The sequence below is a fragment of the Polypterus senegalus genome, chromosome 1 (assembly GCF_016835505.1).
Source record: "Polypterus senegalus isolate Bchr_013 chromosome 1, ASM1683550v1, whole genome shotgun sequence".
In the NCBI taxonomy this organism is placed as follows: Eukaryota; Metazoa; Chordata; class Cladistia; order Polypteriformes; family Polypteridae; genus Polypterus; species Polypterus senegalus.
In genome coordinates, this window is record NC_053154.1 from 157762228 (window position 1) to 157788027 (window position 25800).

At 39.2% G+C, this 25800-nt stretch overlaps 1 protein-coding gene across 1 annotated transcript in view; it reads right to left on the minus strand.

Moving 5' to 3' along the window:
* lrrc31 (leucine rich repeat containing 31) overlaps positions 1–23491 on the minus strand; it is a 30534-nt gene extending 7043 nt beyond the window's left edge. The window contains exons 1-8 of the mRNA XM_039761043.1: positions 23257–23491; positions 22789–22843; positions 12722–12937; positions 10903–11052; positions 10196–10363; positions 4758–4925; positions 1117–1284; positions 266–433 (exon numbers count right to left, since the gene is read on the minus strand). Of these exons, the coding sequence (XP_039616977.1) occupies positions 266–433; positions 1117–1284; positions 4758–4925; positions 10196–10363; positions 10903–11052; positions 12722–12937; positions 22789–22801 (1051 nt within the window). The 5' untranslated portion in view covers positions 22802–22843; positions 23257–23491. The remainder of the gene's footprint in view (positions 1–265; positions 434–1116; positions 1285–4757; positions 4926–10195; positions 10364–10902; positions 11053–12721; positions 12938–22788; positions 22844–23256) is intronic.
* Positions 23492–25800: the final 2309 nt, after the last annotated feature.

Below are 25800 nucleotides of genomic sequence, written 5' to 3' on the forward strand. Positions count from 1 at the left end.
ACACCTCCCACTTAGCAGTCCAAACTTAAAAAACCAGGTTTGGAAAATGGATGGATGGATTAAAAACAATAAAACACAAACCAGCCTGAATGAGCAGCCACATTTGGTCTAGTACAATGTCCAAATTAAGCCTTGGCTGCATATTTTCGTTCCTCTCCCATCCTTCGTTCTCTCTAACCTCCTAATCCAGTGGAGCAGCTGGAGCCTGTTTATATCCCACCCATCACAAAACGAAGGTCCCTTCCATGTGAAAAGAATTACTCACTTAGAGCTTCCATGTCCTCTTGATTTAAGCAGCATAGATGGAGATCAAGACTCTGCAGCTTTTTAAGACTTGCCAGGTGGGAGGCTCCATCCTTGAAGGACCCAGCAAGCTCTTTATTACAAGACAGATCCAGAGTCTCCAGACATGTAAGGAAATTGAATACTTCACCTACAGGCAAACAGAATTAAAAAGTAAGATGTCTGTGAAGGGACTGGATCTGATTATATCTGTGTAACAAAGACACCAGGAAACATGATTGTTGTTATAATCCAAAACATAAAACCAACTCAGTATGGAGCTACCTTCAGCCCAAAGGAAGGTAAAGCGCAAACTAAAGTGTACAGAAGTAAACCCCAGACAGCTATTAGTCTCCTGTATTTGCAAGTGTTAACATGCTTGGAAGTACACATACGGTTCTGGATGTTTTTTAGCTTTTACATTGAAATTTAGCCGGACATACCACATGTTTATTTCAAAGGTTCTTTACTAGATTCTGTCATAATGTCTTATCCTGGCCTGTTCGGTGTACATTTCCAGTGACATTTTTTAAATCAGTAAGGACCTGAGTGCTTTGGAAAAATGTTTATTATGAAAGGTGATATGGACCAATGATATTTTGCCCAAGTAATTTCAGACTGAAACAAACAGCAGAATGTTAAATTCAGCCATCACAAAGAATCAAAAGCAATTTGAATTTCGGCACCTTTCTGGAATTTTAAAGCAAATTAAAAAATGCTGTAGGCGCTGGAGTAAATTTCTTTTATCGGCTTCTTTAGAACTTTATGATACTCCCAGTCAATGATCTAGCATGTACTTTGTGAGCTGTCTCTGGTGCTCCACAAGCCTCATACCAAGAATGTGAATGCTGTCCTGTCGCAGTCCACACAAGTGCATCTTCAGCACTTTTAGGCGTGTAGTGTGGTTTAGCTGTGGAGCAAAGTCACAAAGGCCATCAGCAAAGTGCTTATTTACAGAAAGATCAAGCAGTTCCAGGTTCGGAAGCACCTTCAGAGATTCTCCTGGAATAAAAAAGAAAAAAACAAAAGATTTAAGCTGTAGAATCAAGGAAATAGTATACACTTCAACTGACATATTACAGTGACTTATCTCTATACTAGTAACACCACAGGCGTGCTCAGATCAGTAGAGAGGGTTGCAACAGCACTACAAATCTAACTTCATAATATCTTTTGCATGACCAGCAAAAAACAAAAAAAAAAAAGAAATGGTCAGTTTAGTAGGTTGAGATGATACACTCTGCCAGAGATGATCATGGTGAAGCACTTGTAAAGAAGGTATGCTTACCTGGGGACCACCAACCTCAGTGTTATATTTCTACAGACATTTTGGACAAGTCCAATGCCATTCATAACAGGTAAATCCACTTCTAGAATGGCATAATTTACAATTACTATTTGCAGTTTGACATCTTGGTCTGGTAGGCCTTTCAGGAGCTCAAAGATTTATGAAAAACTACTGAATTTTAGTTTCAACCAAGGTGCAAGAGATTACTGCTCCTGATAAAGAGTATAGCAGACATCTAAAGAAACTAAACCATAAAACAACCCATAAAATCCACTGGGTTAGCCAAGGAGTCTTTATAAAAAAACTCAGATCTTGTGTGCTGCATTCTATATTGGACAACAAAAGGCAGCAAGTCCCAGTACAGCCACATTATGTAGCAACTGAATTACAGAATCAAATACACTTTCTGCTAGAAGAAGCAGTTTGTTCATAGATGGATTTACCTGCAATTCTACCTTCTTCTTCTTCTTCTTTGGCTGCTCCTGTTAGGGGTCGCCACAGAGGATCATCTTCTTCCATATCTTTCTGTCCCCTGCATTTTGTTCGGTTACACCCATCACCTGCATGTCCTCTCTCACCACGTCCATAAACCATCTCCTGGGCCTTCCTCTTTTTCTCTTGCCTGACAGCTCTATCCTTAGCATCCTTCTCCCAATATACTCAGCTTCTCTCCTCTGCACATGTCCAAACCAGCACAATCTCGCCTCTCTGACTTTGCCTCCCAACTGTCCAACTTGAGCTGACCCTCTAATGTACTCATTTCTAATCCTGTCCATCCTCGTCACAATGCAAATCTTAGTATCTTTAACTCTGCCATCAGAAAACATCACAGTCCACGGGGACTCCTGTCTAATCTTGTTTGTCAACCTGTCCATCACTATTGCAAATAAGAAAGGGCTCAGAGCCAATCCCTGATGTAATCCCACCTCCAACTTCAATGCATCCATCACTCCAACTGCAGACCTCACCACTGTCACACTTCCCTCATACATATCCTGTACAACTCTTACATACAGTCCTGACTTTCTCATACAATACCACAACTTCTCTCGAGGCACTCTGTCATATGCTTTCTCCAGGTCCACAAAGATACAATGCAACTCCTTCTGGCCTTCTCTATACTTCTCCATCAACACCTTCAGAGCAAACATTGCATCCGTGGCTTTCTTGGAATGAAACCATACTGCTGCTCACTAATCATCACCTCACTACCTAATTTAGCTTTCACTACCCTTCCCCAAAACTTCATGCTGTGGCTCATCAATTTTATCCCCCTGTAGTTACTACAGTCCTGCATATCCCCCTTATTCTTAAATATCTGCACCAGTACACTTCTTCTCCACTCCTCAGGCATCTTCTCACTTTCCAAGATTACATTAAACAATCTGGTTAAAAAGTCCACTGCCATCTCTCCTAAACACCTCCATGCTTCCACAGGTATGTCATCTGGACCAACGGCTTTTCCATTCTTCATCCTCTTCATAGCTGTCCTTACTTCCTCCCTGGTAATCAGTTGCACATCCTGATTCACTATCTTCACATCATCCAACCTCTTCTCTCTCTCGTTCTCTTCATTCATAAGCCTCTCAAAGTACTCTTTCCATCTGCTCAATACACTCTCCTCGCTTGTGAGTACGTTTACATCTTTATCCTTTATTACCCTAACCTTCTGCACATCTTTCCCAGCTCGGTCCCTCTGTCTAGCCAACTAGTACAGGTCCTTTTCTCCCTCCTTAGTATACAACCTCTCATACAACTCATCGTACACCTTTTCTTTAGCCTTCGCCACCTCTCTCTTCACCTTGCGCCTTATTTCCTTGTACTCTTGTCTACTTTCTGCATCTCTCTGACTATCCCACTTCTTTGCCATCCTCTTCCTCTGTATACTCTCCTGTAGTTTCCAGTTCCACCACCAGGTTTCCTTTTCCTCTTTCCTCTGTCCAGATGTCACACCAAGCACCCTTCTTGCTGTCACACTTACTACATCTGCTATAGTTTCCCAACTGTCTGGTAATTCTTCACTACCATCCAGTGCCTGTCTCACCTTCTCCCTAAACTCAACCATGCAGTCTTCTTTTTTCAAATTCCAACATTTGATCATTGGCTCTGCCCTCACTCTCTTCCTCTTCTTGATCTCCAATGTCATCCTATAGACCACCATCCTATGCTGCTTATCTACACTTTCCCCTGCCACTTCTTCAGATTGACTCTTCTGCATAGGATGTAATCTACCTGTGTGCATCTTCCTCCACTCTTGTATGTCACCCTATGTTCCTCCCTCTTCTTAAAATACGTATTCACCACAGCCACGTCCATCCTTTTGGCAAAATCCACTATCCTCTGACCTTCTTCATTCCTCTCCTTGACACCATACCTACCCATCACCTCCTCGTCTCCTCTGTTCCCTTCACCAACATGTCCACTGGAATCCGCTCCAATCACCACTTTCTGTGCCTTGGGTACACTGTTCATCACTTCATCCAACTCACTCCAGAAATCATCTTTCTCATCCATTGTACACCCAACTTGCGGTGCATATGCACTAACAACATTCATCATCACACCTCCAATTTCCAGCTACATAATCATCACTCTGTCTTACACTATTTTCACTTCCAAAACACTCTTGCAATACTGTTCCTTCAGAATAATCCCTACTCCATTTTTCCTACTATCCACATGATAGAACAATTTGAATCCACCTCCGATCCACCTGGCCTTACTCCCCTTCCATTTAGTCCCTTGAACGCACAATATATCAAACTTCCTTCTCTCCATCATATCGGCCAACTCTCTCCCCTTACCAGTCATACTGCCAACATTCAAAGTTCCTACCCTCAGTTCTACTCGATTTACCTTCCTTCTCTCCTCCTGCCTCCGATCATGTCTCCCCCCTCTTCTTTAGCCAACAGTAGCCCAATTTCCGCCAGCACCCTGTTGGCTAACAGTACTGGTGGCAGTCGTTGTTAACCTGGGGCTCGACCGATCTGGTATGGAAAATTGTATTGTTGTCCGCATATTGATTTGGCAAAGTTTTACACCGGATGCCCTTCCTGACGTAACCCTCCCCATTTATCTGGGCTTGGGACCGGCACGAAGAAACACACTGGTTTGTGCTTCCTCTGTGGCTAGGTTGCAATTCTAACTTCTCATACAGGTAAAAAAAAAAAAACAAAAAAACCTTTACCTAGTGCTTTAGCATCAGCTGCTGTAAGGCCCAAGTCCACCAGGTGTAGTGCTGTAATCTTGCATCCAGGCTGAAAGTAATGAGTAAAGCAGGACAAATTGCCTCCTAAGTAGCTATTCCATGACAGTTCAAGCTCCTCAAGATGAGGTATGAATCCAAGGGCCTCTCCTATTCATTTGCAAAACAAAAGTAATGGTCTTCAATCAGTAAATAATGTGATTTTTAAATCAAACTAGAACCTCAACTGATTAAACTTTCTTTCATTTCAAAAATATGGTTTTCTAGTACAAGCTTGAAAGGTGCTAAAGCTAAAGTTGCCTACTATTAAAGATGTCACAAAAACTGATACTTTGGTACTTATTTGATACCAAAGTACCAAAAACATAATAGTACCAGCTTTTTTACAGTATCGGTAGTAACAAGGAAATTGGTATTAAACTTATGTGTAGCTGCAAGTACATGGGAAAAACATGAGTGAAAACTACATACAAAAATGTCTCACAGTAGTGGGCACAGCTGCAGTGCAGCTAGCGTACGAGTCCCCAACTTGCCCATGACCTTGATGTGAGCACGTTGTTTGAACTGCAACATTGCTCTGAATGACTAGGCACAGGTCTAACTCAAATGGTAATTAAAACAATACTACACACCGAATCCAATCCAGCGCTCTCCTCCACAACAATGTGTGCATAATCTGATCTCTCACTCTCCCACTATATTACAATTCCGGGAACTTTTTTTGCTGCCCTTGTATAAAATCTTAAAACAACACATATTACAAACCAAACAAACAGACAGACTAATTGACAATCAGATTTTAAAGCATGTTGTTGTAAAAACAGCTTTGTTTAAATGGAAATATCTTAAATTATCTTGAAATTCACTAATTCAACAGTATATAGAGAATAATGTTTAACATCTTAGATTTACATTAGTATGGATTTTAAGCAGTATTTTTCAGTTACTGGACAGAAAATGTCAGAATAAATTTAAAATATGCACAAGATAAATCAGGTAGTTCATAATATATCATTCTTTATAAACCCGATACTAATATCCCCCCCAAGATTATAAACCTCACATTTATTGTTTCATTGCTGGGTTGGTCACTTCTGCCACACTTTAAAGTACAAACTCTATATTGTATTTTGATGTAGAGTTTAATGAAGAGCCATTGAATGGGATTTCTCTTTTTGCTTTGGTATCGAAAAGTAGTTAAAAGGCAGTATTGTAAAATTTCACTGGTATTGGTATTGAATACAAAATTTCTGGTATTGAGACATCACTAGCTACAATTATTATACATTATTGTATATTTAACTGGCTTATAATATCTATTTTTAGATTTTTTTACATTTGGAGAAGCTAACTGACTTGCTCAGGATAACACTGTAACACACAGGCAAAACGTATCCAGCCACCTTAGGGTTTAACGTCCAGAGTCTGAGCCCCTAAACTCAATTACTAGGCATTTGGAAAAATTTTCATATCACTCATTCTCACAGCATAGCATCTTTTTTTGCTTAAATTTTGTGATGAATCAACATAGTTTTTGCAATGTTTACTGCACTAAAAAGTTAAAATTCTCATGCAGGAGGGAAAAAAACAAGTGTGTTTCTCTCTATTACATATATTCACAGAATACTTAGACAGTAGGGTGTTAAGACTATTGTAGTAGGGAAACAAAGTACCTTCTGCTAGAAACAAATAGATAGATACTTAATTCAATAAATTTAAAAACACAACTGAAAGCAGTTAATGGGTTCTTAGTACAGTATGTATACAGTAATTGACATAAAAATTTGCTATATGAAATAAGATTGGCATGTGCCTACCGCTTCCTTTGTACTACTTATAGGCCTTACATTCATGAGCCAAGAACCTAGTCCACCAAGGGACAAACTGGGCATTGTTTATTTTGCTAGATTTTTAGTGGTACACAAGACATGTTAAGGCAGAAGATTTAACAGGGATTTAGAAATTCACTTGCACTCCCCTCTCAGCCCTGTACTTCATCTGATAATAAAGATTTAAATTAGAGTTGAGGTGACATCTTTGCCAAGACTCCTTCAGACAAAAAAGGCTCCCAACTGGACATTGATTTTAGACTTGAAACTGCTAACTAAACTCTGCGTGGATATAATGGACAGAATGATATGCACCTATAAGCAAGCACTAAATCTATAACTGGAAGTGACATTGATCCAATTACCAGAGGTCACACCTTCCTTCATAATTAGTGGCATTCATATCATCCATTCCCTTTGGGGGAGTTGAAAACTGAAGACATGTTCTCTTTGTAAAATAAAAGCTGATAAGCCGCTTTCTTTGGGGTGACAAGCCACCCTCTGTCTGTGCAGCAAAAATCTGGTAAGCTTTCGTTTACCTCTAAGTTACTCTACACAGAGCCTTGTAACTGGACAACCTGAACTGGCTCTAATAGTCACTCTGCCAAGCCAAGCCCAGTACCAGTGACTGAACCCAGTCTGAGAATATTGAGAAGCAGCATTACTTCAGGAAGGGAACTTTAGTGTCCACAATCTGGTGCCAGAAAAAGTAATGACTTTCACTATGAGGCTGCAGAGGAAACAGCAAAGAGCCTTACAACAAGCTAAAGAAGACAACACCACATTACATAATGGACAACTAACAATATAGCAAAGGAGTGCACTCCAACACAAGAAAAGTCCTCCACTTGAACTTGGAGCAACAATACCCAACTCCACACATCATCAGACATCATTGTTAATGCACTGGTATCAAAAAACTGGATCATAACTCTAACTAGCCAGTAAACAGCGGGCATGTTCTGTGTTAAATGTTAGTCTGTCTCGTATGTCTTATGTCCTTTCTTCTGTATCCATATATTTGCAGTTATCATCTTCTTATATAATACGCTACCGTGGCTGTTCGTTTGTCTGTCCAGAATTTTAAATCACCTGTAGCTCGCAAACCATCTCACCTATTGACTTGAAATATGTATATTTATATATACTACGTGACGTCTACTATCCGCTTTCGGGGTGATGATTTTTATTACTCTTTTTATTTTTATTTTATTTTATTGTAGAATCAACTCTCAGCAGCACACAGCAGGGCAGCCGTGCGGCGCATGTGTATGGGCGCCGTTCTCATTCCCTACCTCCTTTGCCAATCATTCTTGAGGCAGACTGAAGACTTAAGTGCCAGCTTAAGTGAAAAATTTAAGAAAACGTCCTAAGTAATTGCAACACAAAAACTAACTTAATCAGTTTTAATGTGAAAAGATGCAGATGAAAGTAGAGAAGCAGCAGGCCGCTAGGTTGGAGAAAAGAAGAGCTGCTCAGAAAGCAGCAAGCTCATCAACCTCTGAGCAAACGAATGCTAAACATACAGAGAAAGAGGATGAAAACTAAGAATGCTCAAGTCAAGTGTATTCACTGCACGTTATTGTGCAGTACACCGTTACTGGTATTTATATAATCCTTGTGTTTATAAATAGATCATATTATTATGTTTCTTAAAACAAGTGTGTTTCAGTTTGATATAAGTTTAACAACTGGAAAACCCTCCTTCATAGAAAGGTACAGTGCATCCGGAAAGTAATCACAGCGCATGACTTTTTCCACATTTTATGTTACAGCCTTATTCCAAAATGGATTAAATTCATTTTTTTCCTCAGAATTCTACACACAACACCCCATAATGACAATGTGAAAAGAGTTTACTTGAGGTTTTTGCAAAACTGTTAAAAATTTAAAAAACTGAGAAATCACATGTACATAAGTATTCACAGCCTATGCGCAATACTTTGTCGATGCACCTTTGGCAGCAATTACAGCCTCAAATCTTTTTGAATATGATGCCACAAGCTTGGCACACCTATCCTTGGCCAGTTTCACCCATTCCTCTTTGCAGTCCCTCTCAAGCTCCATCAGGTTGGATGGGAAGCATCTGTGCACAGCCATTTTAAGATCTCTCCAGAGATGTTCAATCGGATTCAACTCTGGGCTCTGGCTGGGCCACTCAAGCACATTCACAGAGTTGTCCTGAAGCCACTCCTTTGATATCTTGGCTGTGTGCTTAGGGTCATTGTCCTGCTGAAAGAAGAACCGTCACCCCAGTCTAAGGTCAAGAGAGCTCTGGAGCAGGTTTAAATCCAGGATGTCTCTGTACGTTGCTGCAGTCATCTTTCCCTTTATCCCGACTAGTCTCTCAGTTCCTGCCGCTAAAAAACACCCCCACAGCATGATGCTGTCACCACCACGCTTCACTGCAAGGATGGTATTGGCCTGGTGATGAGCGGTGCCTGGTTTCCTCCAAACGTGACGCCTGGCATTCACACCAAAGAGTTCAATCTTTGTCTCATCAGACCAGAGAATTTTGTTTCTCATGGTCTGAGAGTCCTTCAGGTGCCTTTTGGCAAACTCCAGGCAGGCTGCCATGTGCCTTTTACTAAGGAGTGGCTTCTGTCTGGACACTCTACCATACAGGCCTGATTGGTGGATTAATGCAGAGATGGTTGTCCTTCTGCAAGGTTCTCCTCTCTCCACAGAGGACCTTGGAGCTCTGACAGAGTGACCATCGGATTCTTGGTCACCTCCCTGACTAAGGCCCTTCTCCCCTGATCGCTCAGTTTAAATGGCTGGCCAGCTCTAGGAAGAGTCCTGGTAGTTTTGAACTTCTTCCACTTACGGATGATGGAGGCCACTGTGCTCATTGGGACCTTCAAAGCAGCAGAAATTTTTCTGTAACCTTCCCCAGATTTGTGCCTCGAGACAATCCTGTCTCAGAGGTCTACAGACAATTCCTTTGACTTCATGCTTGGTTTGTGCTCTGACATGAACTGTCAACAGTGAACTTATATATCACAGGTGTGTGCCTTTCCAAATCATGTCCAATCAACTAAATTTACCACAGGTGGACTCCAATTAAGCTGCAGAAACATCTCAAGGATGATCAGGGGAAACAGGATGCACCTGAGCTCAATTTTGGGCTTCATGGCAAAAGGCTGTGAATACATTTATGTACATGTGCTTTCTCGATTTTTTTTTTTTAATAAATTTGCAAAAATCTCAAGTAAGCTTTTTTCACGTTGTCATTATGGGGTGTTGTGTGTAGAATTCTGAAGAAAAAATGTGATGCGGTTATGAATGCTTTCGGATGCACTGTAAGTAAAAATAAAGTGGAGGCCTTACTAAATTATTTAATTAATTACTTGCATTACCAAAGGAAAAATTGATAATTAATTAACTGATTGATTAACTTCAATCAATCAACTATTTTTCTTATTACACTCAATTCCCAACATTTATTTGGTGTCCCTGGGTAAGAGATCCCTCACTCATTTCTTACGCCACCCATAGTACACATTTATCTAAGAACTGCACCTAAATGACAAGTTGAGATTTAAAGAATTCAGCACAAGTTCAATACAATGATATTCCACTCCCTTTTACCTAAAGCTGTCACATCCTCAGCAGTCAGTCTGCAGTTGCTCAACTTCAGGTTTTTCAGGTGACTTACATGCTGCAGGTGTACAGTTAAAGCCTTTAAAGCCCCACCAATAAAGTCATTCCAGGACAGGTCCAGTTCCTGCAGCTCTGGCAGAAATGCTAATAATGAAGCTGTAAAACAAAGATATTTTAAATGACTAAAATGTCAGAGAAAACATTGGATCACTTCCAGTCATATATAAAACTGGAAACTGACTTGTTGGTGCACCAAAAATGAAAGCACACAATAATGGCTGATAATATTTCAAGCAATGTAAATACTAGTAGTAATAGCCAAGATCATTAGGGTATATTTTTATTGGGAGTTCAGTAGGTGAGGGCTGAAACTGCTACATATGCCACCTGGCTGCATAAGAGGAGCTAACAGCAAATCAAAATGCTATGCTGCATTTACTGGTGCTAACATTGTACACTCCTGCATGTAATATAACTTCATATAACTTCTATATTTAAGGTCAAACAGTCATGAGGAAAGCAAAAAAAAAAACCACTACCAAGGCCTACCATACTAAAAGCATTAAGAAAAAAAAAAACAGCTTTTCCATCCAATAAGTCACCTGGCTGTGTTTGTCAAGTAGGAGTTACACAAATAACATGATATCAAAAGTGCTGTCACATGTCAGCAGCTGTAAATACGACTGTAGGCTCACCCAGTTCTAGCAGATCAGTGGCTGTAAGTCCACAACTGCCAAGAGTCAAGTGCTGTCGGTCAGCCTTCTTCCCCAGTTTCTGCAAGAAGTGTTTCACTCGCCCCCAACCAGCCACCGAACACAACTCGCCATCCACAGATGACATCTCATCTAGAAATGTTGTGGGGAGCAAAGGCAAAAGACAGAACAGTGTGAGGAAGGAAAGGAGTGACTAGTGATTAAATAAAGACACTAATTAAAAAGGGAGTTTTGTGAATCCATTATGCTTTGTTTTAATTTACCATGGCATCCATTCTGCGATCCAGGATGATTAGTGAGGCCATGAATTAAATCACATCACTTCAGAAATATTCAATATAATATCAATACCATCAGCCCCAATTTCTCACCCTGAAGAGGAGGCCTATCTCCCAGTGCCCACATATGGAAATTTGAATCCAAACTGAATAATTACATTTTTCTGGTGCATTTACAAAACACCTAACAGCAAACTCAGCATCTAGTTTATTTCAAATTGTCTTTGTTATTTGCTTTGTAAAGTGCATTAAGTTCTCTGTTACTCTGTTGGTACTGTATTATATTACATAAAATCTAACAGGTTCAAACATTTCATGTTTGAGGTTAATATTGGGTATGGGTGTTGAAATCTGTTCTAGCCAAATGAGGCATAAGGCAGAAATCGTACCAGAAGAGGCACCATTATGTCACAAGATATGCTCATGCACATTCACTCAGTTTACAGTTTCCAATTAATGAAACCTGCAGACCTTTAGACACGGGAGGAACCCATAAAGACATATGGAAAACATACAAACTGGCCTGGATTCAAACTTAAGTCTCTGAAGCTGTGAGGTAATGGGCATTTTAGGTCGTACTATAATGCCTGGTATACAAAGTGACAGCAACTCATTTTATCTTGTCTCACTGTTCTAGTAACAATGGAATATGCAAGGAAAGGATTACACCAATTTATGTTGCCTTGTCTCAGGACCACACACTATATCTTAAGAAATCACTGTAGAATGGTTCTCCGTAAGATAAAAACACAACTCTTTTCCTCCAGTACCATCAACAGCCTTTATTCTAGTTGCCACTTAACTAACATGCATCTTCTGGAACAGGAAAATAATTCAGTTTTATTGTATACAGTATCTCTCATAAAGAACAGTGAACAAATGTGTTCTAACAAAGCAATGAAGATAACAAGATTATAAAACCAAACAAGTGATTCACAGTAGAGAGAGAGAGAGAGAGAGAGAGAGAGAGAGAGAGAGAGAGAGAGATACTGTAGAGTCTGAACAACATTTTGGGAAACGAGACAGGTAAGCAGTGTCATACCCTAGCCTTAACATAAAGCTCCTTAGACCTTAGCTGCATTGTACGATGAGTGTGCAAGTCCACTAAGAACAGACCAGCTGTTCTATTCCCACTTTCTTTTTGAGAAAACAGCACAGACGGAGTAATGTTTATTGTTTTGGTAAACTGACATATGCAGTAATAAAATTTGCTGGGAATAAGTAGTACAGCTATAGCATCTTGTGGGACACACAAAATATTTTCAGAAAAGCAATTTAGCTTTTAAACCAGAAGTTTAACTTGATTTTCTTTTTTATAGTCAATAACAAGTTTTTAAGTTTTGGTACTTCTGTAGAGATTTATGAATAAGCATAGTGCATGTCTTGAAATGGGGTGCTTCACTTATTATTTGCATTTTATCCAGTTAAACATTTGATTTAGTCATTAAAACTCTCCACAGTAAAGATACGTTGAAATAATTATTCTGTTTATTATATTGTTTAAAGATGCCTGCATATTATACCTTCTTCATTGCCTTCTTTATCTGCATCATTTCTTTCTGATTCCTTAGTAACAACTTCATTCTTTGCAGCCTTGTCATTATTGTCTGATGATTTGAAGAATCTTGACACAGAAACCCGTTGACGTCGTTCTACCACTGACTTTTTTCTCCTAAGCTGATTCAAAATCAGCTCAAAGGGTGACCTTTTATTTGATGATTCCTCTTTTTTTTGAGAATCTGTAAAGAAAAAAAGAAAGAACTTCAAACAATACTTTTTTGTTTGTGTCAAGGTGACACTCCAGCAACCAAACTGAAAACAGGTTTTACCATTTTATCTCCTTTTTCAATATCAAAATTCAAAAACACCAGTATACTACATTTTAAGTTTGACAATACAGTACATCCACTTTGTTATTCAGTTATTCATGAAGCATTAGTCATGCAAAACAGGAGACAACAGGGGATGTCTTGAACAAGCACAGCATTTAGTTTCATGGCATATTCGTGCACATACCCATGCAGGGCCAATTTAGAGTCACCAATTAAATTAACATGGACATCTTGGAGATACCCTCTGGAAAACCCATGTGAACACAGTGAGAATGTAAAAAACCCAAACAGAAAGTAGCCTAGACTCTGGAGCTGTGAGCCTCTGCTGCTAAGCACTATGTCATCCACATCTGATATCAAAATTATACAGTAAAGCTTGCAATTGCATATTTTAAATTTGTTATTAAACATATGTGCTTGATCCAAACATTTGCAGAAAAGTATCAGATTTAGAAATATATCTCGGCACTATGATGAAATGTCTACTGCAAATGCACATACTGTAAATCCACTGTAAAAGTGATAGATTATAATTTTCTTCATTGAACAATTTATCTTTTATAAACTAAAATCTAATTGTGGTTAATGCATTTCACTGCAGTCTTTTTAAGTGGTAGCCACTAAAAATAAACTACAGTGACCAACTGGTCAATAAAGGAGAGGTTTTGATTCCTTAGATTGTGAATGAGCTAGCGAAGGAAGGAAGAAGGAAGTTTGATATATTGTGCGTGCAAGAGACTAAATGGAAGGGGAGTAAGGCCAGGTGGATCGGAGGTGGATTTAAATTGTTCTATCATGGTGTGGATAGGAGGAGAAATGGAGTAGGGGTTATTATGAAGGAACAGTATGTCAAGAGTGTTTTGGAGGTTAAAAGAGTGTCAGACAGAGTAATGATTATAAGGCTGGAAATTGGAGGTGTGATGATGAATGTTGTTAGTGCATATGCCCCACAAGTTGGGTGTGCAATGGATGAGAAATAAGATTTCTGGAGTGAGTTGGATGAAGTCATGAACAGTGTACAGAAAATGGTGATTGGAGCGGATTTCATTGGACATGTTGGTGAAGGGAACAGAGGAGACAAGGAGGCGATGGGTAGGTATGGTGTCAAGAAGAGGAATGAAGAAGGTCAGAGGATAGTGGATTTTGCCAAAAGGATGGACATGGATGTGTTGAATACATATTTTAAGAAGAGGGAGGAACATAGGGTTACGTACAATAGTGGAGGAAGATGCACACAAGTAGATTACATCCTATGGAGGATTGAAGTCTGCAAAGTGGTGGCAGGGGAAAGTATAGTTAAGCAGCACAGGATGGAAAGAAGAAGTGGGATAGTCAGAGAGATGCAGAAAGTAGACATGAGTACAAGGATATAAGTCGCAAGGTGAAGAGAGAGGTGGCAAAGGCTAAAGAAAAGGTGTATGATGAGTTGTATGAGAATTTGGACACTAAGGAGGGAGAAAAGGACCTGTACCAATTGGCTAGACAAAGGGACCGAGCTGGGAAAGATGTGCAGCACGTTGATGAGCCACAGCATGAAGTTTTGGGAAAGAGTAGTAAAAGCTAGAATAAGAACTGAGGTGATGATTAGTGAGCAGCAAAATGGTTTCATTCCAAGAAAGAGCACCACAGATGCAATGTTTGCTCAAGGGTGTTGATGGAGAAGTATAGAGAAGGCCAGAAGGAGTTGCATTGCGTCTTTGTGGACGTGGAGAAAGCATATGTGGAGTGGTGGCTCTGAGGCTAGGGATCTGCACTGGCAATTGGAAGGTTGCCGGTTCAAATCCCGTAAATGCCAAAAAGGGACTCTGCTCTGTTGGGCCCTTCAGCAAGGCCCTTAACCTACAATTGCTGAGCACTTTGAGTAGTGAGAAAAGCGCTATATAAATGCAAAGAATTATTATTATATGACAGGGTGCCTCGAGAGAAGTTGTGGTATTGTATGAGGAAGTCGGGAGTGGCACAGAAGTATGTAAGAGTTGTACAGGATATGTACGAGGAACGTGTGACAGTGGTGGGATCTGCAGTAGGAGTGACGGGTGCATTGAAGTTTGAGGTGGGATTACATCAGGGATCGGCTCTGAGCCCTTTCTTATTTGGCAATGGTGATGGACAGGTTGACAGACGAGATTAGACAGGAGTCCCCGTGGACTATGATGTTTGCTGATGACATTGTGATCTGTAGTGATAGTAGGGAGCAGGTTGAGGAGACCCTGGAGAAGTGGAGATATGCTCTAGAGAGGAGAGGAATGAAGCAAGATAGAATACATGTGTGTAAACGAGAGGGAGGTCAGTGGAATGGTGAGGATGCAAGGAGTACAGTTGGCAAAGGTGGATGAGTTTAAATACTTGGAATCAACAGTACAGAGTAATGGGGATTGTGGAAGAGAGGTGAAAAAGAGAGTGCAGGCAGGGTGGAATGGGTGGAGAAGAGTGTCAGGAGTGATTTGTGACAGACGGATATCAGCAAGAGTGAAAGGAAAGGTCTACAGGACGGTAGTGAGATTAGTTATGGTATATGGGCTGGTGGCACTGACCAGAAAGCAGGAGACAGAGCTGGAGGTAGCAAGGTTAAAGATGCTAAGATTTTAACTGGGTGTGACAAGGATGAATAGGATTAGAAATTAGTACATTAGAGGGTTGGTTCAAGTTGGATGGTTGGAAAACAAAGTCAGAGAGGCGAGATTGTGTTGGTTTGGACATGTGCAGAGGAGAGATGCTGAGTATATTGGGAGAAGGATGCTAAGGATAGAGCTGCCAGGGAAGAGAAAAAGAGGAAGGCCTAAGAGAAGGTTTATGGATGTGGTGAGAGAGGACATGCAGGTGATGGGTGTAACAGAACATGAAGCAGAGGACAGAAAGATTTGGAAGAAGATGATCCGCTGTGGCGACCCCTAACGGGAGCAGCCGAAAGAAGAAGAAGAAGATTGTGAATGAGCTAGCAACAGGCTTTTCCTATACATTGAAAATTACTATAGTAAGTTAAAGAGTATATTGCAGTGCTTTACAAAACTGAAAAACACTGAAAAAATATTTAAAAGAAAACAACTGACATGCTTGTACTGATATCAAAAGCAAGTTACCTGGGTTTTCCAACCTTTTAATTATTTTGTCATCTACAACAGGGTGGAACAGTGGTGCATTGGTAGCACTGCTGCCTCACAGTAAGGAGACAAGGGTTAGTGTCCAGGGTCCTCCCTGCGCGGACTTTACATGTTCTCCCCATGTCTTCATGGGTTTCCTCTGGGTGATCTTTCCACAATCCAAAGACATGCAGGGTAGGTGGATTGGAAATATTCAATTGGTCATAGTGTGTGTTTGGTGTGTATGTGTGTGTGTCTGCACTGTGATGGACTGGCACTCCGTTCAGAGTTTGTTACTGTCTTTCGACCAATGCAGGCTGGGACAGGTTCCTGTGACCCTGTTCAGGACAAAGTGGGTTTGAAAATAAAATGAAGTGAAAAGATCTCTACAACATTGTACAAAATTTGTGTTTATGACATATGCACTTGTTTTTTGGATGCTTAAGTTGTTAATTTTACAAATTATTCTATTTGTTTATTTGTTACTTGGATTACATTTGACCGCTTTTAAGTGTCCTAAAATATGCTAGTAACAGCGTACTATATCACATATCAGCAACACACTTTCAGAAAAAAGTCATGCTAGCAGCAATCCAGCAAATCTTCTTTCAATATCACATCAGGAGCACAATGAAGGTGAACTCATCTTCAAAGCAGGAAATAAAAACCAGACAACAGTATATAGGCTTGCCACTTCTAATGCAGCCAAGTTATATGGAAGCCACAGAAAATGTTTATAATTTGACGCTTTCTACAACACAAATTTAAATAGAAAACACCACATAATTTCAAACAACTCAAATAATGAGAGTCACAAGGGGGCTAGAGGTTAATGCTGCTGCCACATTGTTTCAAAGTCCTGAGATCAAATCTCACGGCAAGCACTGCATGTGTGGACTTAGCATCTTTTCTCAGAGTCTTTCTTTGAATATGCAAGTTAGGTTAATAGATGACCAAAAATACACTGCTGAAAAAAAAAATAAGGGAACCCTTAATGATCACAGTCTAACACCAAGTCACTTAAGCTTCAGGGATATTGATCTATCCATTTAGGAAGCAGAAGCAATTGTAAATCAACTTCATCTGCTTCACTGCAAATGAAAGTGACAACAGGTGTGCTGCAGAGGCAAAAGCATGATAACCCTCAAAAGGGAATGGTTTTGCAGGAGGTGGCCACAGACATTTGCTCTCTTCTTATCCATCCTGACTAATTCTTCCCTATTTTTGCATTTTGTTAGTGCCCTTATCAATATAGATAGCATGAGAAGGCAGCTGCAGCTGATTCAAGTTGGATGGCGCAACCATATGTAGTGAGCTGCTCTTATTGATAGATAGATAGATATATAGATAGATAGATACTTTATTAATCCCAAGGGGAAATTCACATAATCCATATTGTTACTATTATAGAATAATAACATACATTTGATTTGAGTCTGTAACAGCCGGTGTAAATTCATGGTACTTGGAAAGGTTAACATTTTTTTTTATTCACCCACCACATAATGAACCACCTGGATTGGGACACAAGTGCAGCAGGTGATACCTCAGCACCACACTGGAACAATGTGAGGTTTTTTTATGGTGGCTGGAGTGCCAATCCTGTTTTCCCTGTAAATTGGAGGACCTGCTTGCCAGTCATTAACGTCATACTCAAAACAAAGCAATTGCAAGTTAAGGGCCTTGCTCAAGGGCCTAACAGAGTAGAGTCACTTCTGGCATTTACGGGATTCAAACTGGCAATTTTCTGATTGCCGACGCACATCTCTAGCCTCAGAGCCATTCCACCTAACAGTAAACAGGATGCAGTTAATTAGGCAATTTATCCTCTCAGTCTAGTATGATTTGAGAATATTAGACCATTCAATCTCAAAATCTCTAGGCTTCCTACTATTCATTACCTATCTGTTGGCGGAAACCAGAAACCTTAAGATGAAAAATGAAAGTTGTTTTCTTCAAAGGTCAGAGGCTGTACAGAAGGTATTCATGATTTTATTTCTTTTTTCCACATCTTTCTGTGCAAGGTTATTAACTGTCTTAGCAATTAATTTACCTCTGACACTTCTTTTACTTATCCAGTACCTCTCACACTTCTTTTACCTATCCAGTATCAGTGTTAAAAATAATCAATGTTACTACACTGTCAAATGTATTTCTGTAGAGGTATTGGTTGTGTCACACCCTATCTGTGTTAAATTGTGAATACAGTATTGCATAAGAGGAGAATAGAGATTTTGGGGCCAACTCCGTACATTTTACCTTCAACTTTATGTATGTTATCACAGGAAGTTATTTGCCTACTAAATCATTGCTCATCTATTTGCATGACCTGCTGCCCAATTTGTCAATGTTCATGTTTTAAAAAGACTAATTTTACTAAGATACAATTAATTACATTTGATGCAGATAATCGCTTAATAGCGACTGTCATCATGCCAACATTGACTGATTTCTAAGGTAGTGTTTAAGTAATAAAAGGCACAACCCAGTCAAGAAAAGCTTCAATGGCATTAAAGATTCAAGTTATCTTTACAAACACACAAAACAACAGAATATAATAAATCTGTATTTAGATGTCTATTAATGATCTGTACAAACCTGTTTGATAAAAAATTAAACATTAAACTTTTAATATTCCAAGCTAAGAGCCGACAGCTCTAATGTTAATCACTTTTGAAAAAACATCTAATTATTTTTATAAAGTGTTTATTTGGAGTTGTCACTTGCCAGATGAAAGTTAATTCCACAAATCCACAAATTCATCCATCTCTAATCTTTTTATTGTTGCTGGGATAGGTCTCATTTTCTAATTTGCTACAGCACGAACATTTCATTAGTATTCTAGTGTGCCATGTAAAGTGCATTGTGACGGTGTACTCTGTGAAAGATCATGAATAAAATAAACTTTGATTGGCTACCAGCTTCATAATAGAACCTTTACATTTAACAATTTTTCACCATATAAAATAAATAAATAAAGTACATGGGTTTACTAAATTCTTTCTCAGTTCTTTCAGTTTGGATATAAACATTAATATGTTATATTTCCATACAACATAAGGTCAACATCCCTGTAATCTTTTAAAGCAGATTCAGAAAAATCAAATAATTGATGACTGACTGGCAGCTATTGTGACAAAAATGCCATTTAAGATATTCTAAAACTGAAATCTTCAACAGTAATAGGGTTCTGTCATGATATAAATGGCAGTTCATGCAAGTCATGACAAATTGATTTTTTTTAATGTCACAGAAAACATTAAACACTTTCTGCTGAACACAGTTAACTTAAACAATACTTAAATAATATCTTAAATAAAAGATAACTGTATGACATGTCTACATAAATTACCATTAACAAATGAGAAATCACTCTTTTTCTACATTTAAATATACATCATCACTTTGCAAACTTCTGAACACTTTTGGCACCTGTATGTAAAAAGCATTCATAAATACATCTGTCCAATATCAATGTTTCTTTGGCTTTAGTTACTGATTAAATTCCTGCACTGAGCAAGGTTATATGTCTTGGTCTGTTTATCAATTGGCAAGTGATTATTGAATGTGACTGACTGGCAATAGTGGGGAAAATGGAGGCACGAGTGGATCGTGGAGTCTGTCTACACATTTGCAGTGATAAATATTTATAACAATGAAAAACTGCAGAACCACATCTGTGAAAAAGACTTGCTATAAACCAATCAAAAGCAGTCCATAAAATAATATAATTTATATTTTTAGTTACAGAGTGATGTCTGCTGTTTAAGTTTCCTTTACACTGTGTATGAGGATATATCAATGAGAACCACCATCAATGAGAATTTACCAGAAGGACAGGTAATTATAAATAAAAACATATTAACCTGTGACAATAAAAGTTAATGGTACCCTATATTTTCTTTAAATGCTTCAATTTTTATATTAAGATGTCCTCATTAAGGTATGTTAAATTGCACATTTATGTGTTAGTTGGGGTGCTTGAGGCTTTTACTGCTGGATTACAAATATTTTTAAATGGCTTTAATTCAAAAGCGTGACCATGTGTGAGAGGGCTTCTGGTTTGTGGATCACTTTCATTTTCCGGAGCCATTTATTTACCAATATTTTCACAAAAAAAGGTGTGCTTTTTACACACTGAGGGCATACGACTAAATGACCTAACATGTGGATTAAGCAAAATCAGCAAAGGGCTGATTTTTTTCATTGACATTTTTAATAATGTTTGCTGTTGTTCAGCACTGGTCTCCATGGGCTCCAGTTCTATCAGAAACATAACCTCCATTCTTCACAAAAACATGAGATTAAAAAGTTCTTGCCCAACACTGTAAACTACAGGGGTGAGTAACATAAAAATATTTTTGGGTGGAAATTCCCTTCAAAATGTCAAATTAAATTATGATAGGGTCTCATGTTTACCTCCAAAGACAAATATTATACAGTGCATCCGAAAAGTATTCACAGCGCATCACTTTTTGCACATTTTGTTATGTTACAGCCTTATTCCAAAATGGATTAAATTCATTTTTTTCCTCAGAATTCTACACACAACACCTCATAATGACAACGTGAAAAAAGTTTACTTGAGATTTTTGCAAATTTATTAAAAATAAAAAATTGAGAAAGCACATGTACATAAGTATTCACAGCCTTTGCCTTGAAGCTCAAAATTGAGCTCAGGTGCATCCTGTTTCCCCTGATCATCCTTGAGATGTTTCTGCAGCTTAATTGGAGTCCACCTGTGGTAAATTCAGTTGATTGGACATGATTTGGAAAGACACACACCTGTCTATATAAGGTCCCACAGTTGACAGTTCATGTCAGAGCACAAACAAAGCATGAAGTCAAAGGAAGTGTCTGTAGATCTCCGAGACAGGATTGTCTCGAGGCACAAATATGGGGAAGGTTACAGAAAAATGTCTGTTGCTTTGAAGGTCCCAATGAGCACAGTGGCCTCCATCATCCGTAAGTGGAATTAGTTCAAAACCACCAGGACTCTTCCTAGAGCTGGCCGGCCATCTAAACTAAGCGATTGGGGGAAAAGGGCCTTAGTCAGGGAGGTGACCAAGAATCCGATGATCACTCTGTCAGAGCACCAGAAGTCCTCTGTGGTGAGAGGAGAACCTTCCAGAAGGACAACTATCTCTGCAGCAATCCACCAATCAGGCCTGTATTGTAGAGTGGCCAGACAGAAGCCACTCCTTAGTAAAAGGCACATAGCAGCCCCCCTGGAGTTTGCCAAAAGGCATCTGAAGGACTCTCAGACCATGAGAAACAAAATTCTCTGGTCTGATGAGACAAGGATTGAACTCTTTGGTGTGAATGCCAGGCGTCACGTTTGGAGGAAACCAGGCACCGCTCATCACCAGGCCAATACCATCCCTACAGTGAAGCATGGTGGTGGCAGAATAATGCTGTAGGGATGTTTCTCAGCGGCAGGAACTGGGAGACTAGTCAGGATAAAGGGAAGGATGACTGGAGCAATGTACAGAGACATCCTGGATGAAAACCTGCTCCAGAGCGCTCTTGACCTCAGACTGGGGCAACAGTTCGTCTTTCAGCAGGACAACAACGCTAAGCACACAGCCAAGATATCAAAGGAGTGGCTTCAGGACAACTCTGTGAATGTCCTTGAGTGGCCCAGCCAGAGACCAGATTTGAATCCGATTGAACATCTCTGGAGAGATCTTAAAATGGCTGTGCACCGACGCTTCCCATCCAACCTGATGGAGCATGAGAGGTGCTGCAAAGAGGAATGGACCAAACTGACCAATTATAGGTGTGCCAAGTTGTGGCATCATATTCAAAAAGACTTGAGGCTGGAATTGCTGCCAAAGGTGCATCGAGAAAGTATTGAGCAAAGGCTGTGAATACTTATGTACATGTCATTTCTCAGATTTTTATTTTTAATAAATTTGCAAAAACCTCAAGTAAACCTTTTTCACATTGTCATTATGGGCTGTTGTGTGTAGAATTCTGAGGAAAAAAATGAATTTAATCCAGTTTGGAATAAGGCTGTAACATAACAAAATGTGGAAAAAGTGATGCACTGTGAAAACTTTCCGGATGCACTGTAGAACAATACATTTTCAATTTAGGCATTAAAAAACAACGTTCTTGAAACACATATTAACTCCACACTTGCTCTGTATGACTTGATGTCAATATGTATTCAAGTGTTGCATGTGAAATGGCTATCATTAACAGCTGTACTATTGTTTACTAGTGTACAGCTCAGCTTTTAACAAACCTAAAAAACTGAAATAGCATTGTTGGTGTCAAACTCAAAAGCAGGCTTTTAAAATTTAATATTATGGTTACAAAAGTTTTCCAACTGCTTGGTTAAAAAAGATTTCCAACTGCTTCCACAGTTTGCAAGCTCACAAAAACAGAGTTAAAAAGTAATTTTATAAAGACGATATGTGGAAAACAAAAATCTCCACTTTTATGATACAGAGAGGCACCCCTTAATTAAAAAAACACAAGTTTGCAGCAACACGGAATGATAGCTAATGGGCATGTTTTTGAAATTCTTCTCAACACATGTCAATGTAAGACATTTGGAGTCCTATGGGCAGTATGGTAGACAGACAAACAAACAAAATTCGGCCTCTTAAACTTCGTGGGTACAATTATTGCAGAAAAATCGGTTCAAATGATTATGTTCAAAAAGAATACCTGCACGTTCCATGTTAAGGATAGCCCAAATGAAGCTAATGAGTTTTGTTGAAATCTGTATGGAAAAACAAATACAAATAAATTTACGAACAAGTAATATCACAGCAGGGATGATGAGTTAAAAAAAGAAAACTTAAAAAGAAGCTGCTGGTACTTGGAACTGACAGCACACGGCGTTTGCCGCTCTAAGTCCGCGCTTAGTGGCCACTCTCAGGCTGACCTGCGGCGGTTCAAGCCTTTAGTGACAAACCGCTGAAATCGTGACACAAAACTCCTAGGCAGTGACTAAATTATATAGTTCCAAAAGTAACAACCCACAGCAGTAAAGAGCATTAAACTTAAAATTAAACTTGTTGACTAAAATAGATCTGCTGTGATGAGAAAATGCTGACTGCGACATAAATCCCACAGTCACAAAAGGAGGTAAAACCCTAAAGGACAGGGCTCACGTCTTTATATCGCTGTTACCTGAACGAGCACGTACACCCGTCTAGTCCACCTGTACGACAGCCGGACCTTGACAAAGCTCTCTTTCAAACCCAAGTCCTATGGCTCTCTGAGGTTCCAGGATCCAGGAAGCCAGCACGCCTTGGCACTTTGAAGCCCTCCGGTCAGGTGAGCGGCTGTATGCAAATGAGCCGAGATTCAGGCGTCGAGTTTCAAATTCAGTCCCGCGAACAGGACGAAGAGTAACATCTCTAATTGTGCGCTTTGCTCAGCTGGGGACATTTCAGAATGTCTTCTTTTTTTCGCAAAATTACGTGAAGATAAGAGTTATGTAAGGATTCTTTTTACACATCCTGGTCCCAAATTAGGAACACAGATGCGCCGTGAATCGCATTCGTTCCAGGTGGTTTCCAGTTGGCGAGTCTGCTACGTCCGATTTGCATGTTCTCCCGTGTCTATATACAGTACATGTGCATCCAACAATTCTCAACTGCTCAGAGGGTGAGTGGTTTCCTTCATTGTACCTAGCCTGTGTGTGTGGTGGCAGTTAAGGTAGACATATGGAAAACTGTAAGCCGACAGGAACCAACTCTGGGCAGAATGCAAGTCTAGTGCAGACCAAGCCCACACACACATAACCACACTCACTTAATGGAGTCGGTGCAGGATGTTTTTTATAATTATGTATATCAGTAAAGGCGCAGTGCACGATAATGTGCAGTGAATACAATTGACTTGAGAATTCATAGTTTTCATACTCTTTCTCTGTATGTTTAGCATTCGTTTGCTCAGAGGTTGCTTGCTTGCTGCATCCTGAGCAGCACTTCATTTCTCCACCCCAGAGGCCCACTTCTTCTCTTCTTTTGTTGGCATCTTTTCACGTTAAAACTGGTTAAGTCAGTGTTTGTTTTGCAATTACTTAGTACGTTTTCCATATTTTTTCAGTTAAGCTGGCACTTAAGTCTTCAATCTGCCTCAAGAATGATTTAAGATGTGAAGGGGAAGTGGCGGCGAAGGTGGTAGGGTAGGGAATGAGAACGGCGCCCGTACATATTTGCAGCACGGCCGACCGCGTTCTACAAGAAAATAAAATAAAAATAAAAAGAGGAATAACCTTGGAGGTCAATCATCACCCAGAAAGTGGGTAGTAGACATCATGTGGTACATGTGTACCAAATTTCAGGTCAATAGTTCAAATGGTTTTGCGACCTACATGTGATTTAAAATCCTGGAAAGACAAACGGACAGCCACGGTGGCATATTATATAAGAAGATAAAAAATGTTTAATGTGTTTTTATTAAATACATAAATTGACTTTGAATCCTAGTTCTAAGATTAGCATTACTAGGCTGTAAGAACTTTCAAATGAAACAAGTAGTAAAAAAGGAATTCATGTTCTGTTTTAAAATGTTAAGTGCAAAGGAAAAGTTGCAGTTTTGCAAAAAAAGTAATTAAAATGGGGAAAGCTGTGAGCATGCAGGATTAGGGGTATGCACCTTCATATATATACATATATACTAGGGGGCTTTGCCCCCTGCTCGCTTCGCTCGCCAACACCCATGTTTGGTTTTCTGGATACACACTTTTAAGATTTTTTTTTTCTTTGAATTGTTGCTATTTCATTAGTTTCACTTTTATTTCAGAATTTCGGTAAAAACAATATTTGGACTCTTTGGAGTCCCAATATGCTGAATCTTTTAAATGAGGTCAGTGAGACATGTGTTTAATGACTTTGTACCATAATTCAGGATAGGTTTCTCTGTTTGGAATTTTAGCACAGACAAAACGATCTACATCATCAGAAGTTAATAATTTTTTTGCAAAGTAACCAATAAATGCATGTGAGGTAAACCACATTTTTGAAATTCTTTGACTTAAACTTCAAAGCCTTACAATATTTACATACTTCTGACATATCACCTATGTCCATATATTCGATCTCTGTTCACCTTTTCGTTATTTCTCTGAGTAATAATTTCTCTTTTTTTGCACTAATGTGATGTTTACTTTCTTTGTTTTGACATTGTCGTTTTTTTCTGCTTTCATATTCTGTATCTTGCTCTGCATGTTTTGGCTCCCTTGTTTTTTAACCTCTTTATGACATTTTACTTTGTTTTCTACTGTCTTTTATTTCTGACCTCGCTTTGTTCTGCTTTTTTTTCAATGACACCTGGTGATTATTTTTCCTTTTTCGAGTAATAATTTCCATTTGTTTGCGCTACTGCGATCTTTACTTTCTTTTTTTACACTTTCTAATTTTTTTACTTTCATATTCTTTAACTTTCTCCACATGTGTATCACACCTTTTTTTTTTGAGCCTTTCGAATTCCACTGCTTTCATAATCTCTAACCTGCTCTGAATGTGTATAGTGCCAACGTTTCTGAACGTCTTTATGAAGTTCTACTTTGTCTTTTACTCTGTCTTTTAATTTTGAGCCCAATTAGATATGCTTTTTTTCAATTCCACTTTTTCCGGGCAGATAATTACTTCCCTTATTTTCTGAATTTGCATCTTGATTATTCTTTTTCTTTTTTGCATTTTTTTCTCTCCAACGCTTTTGAGT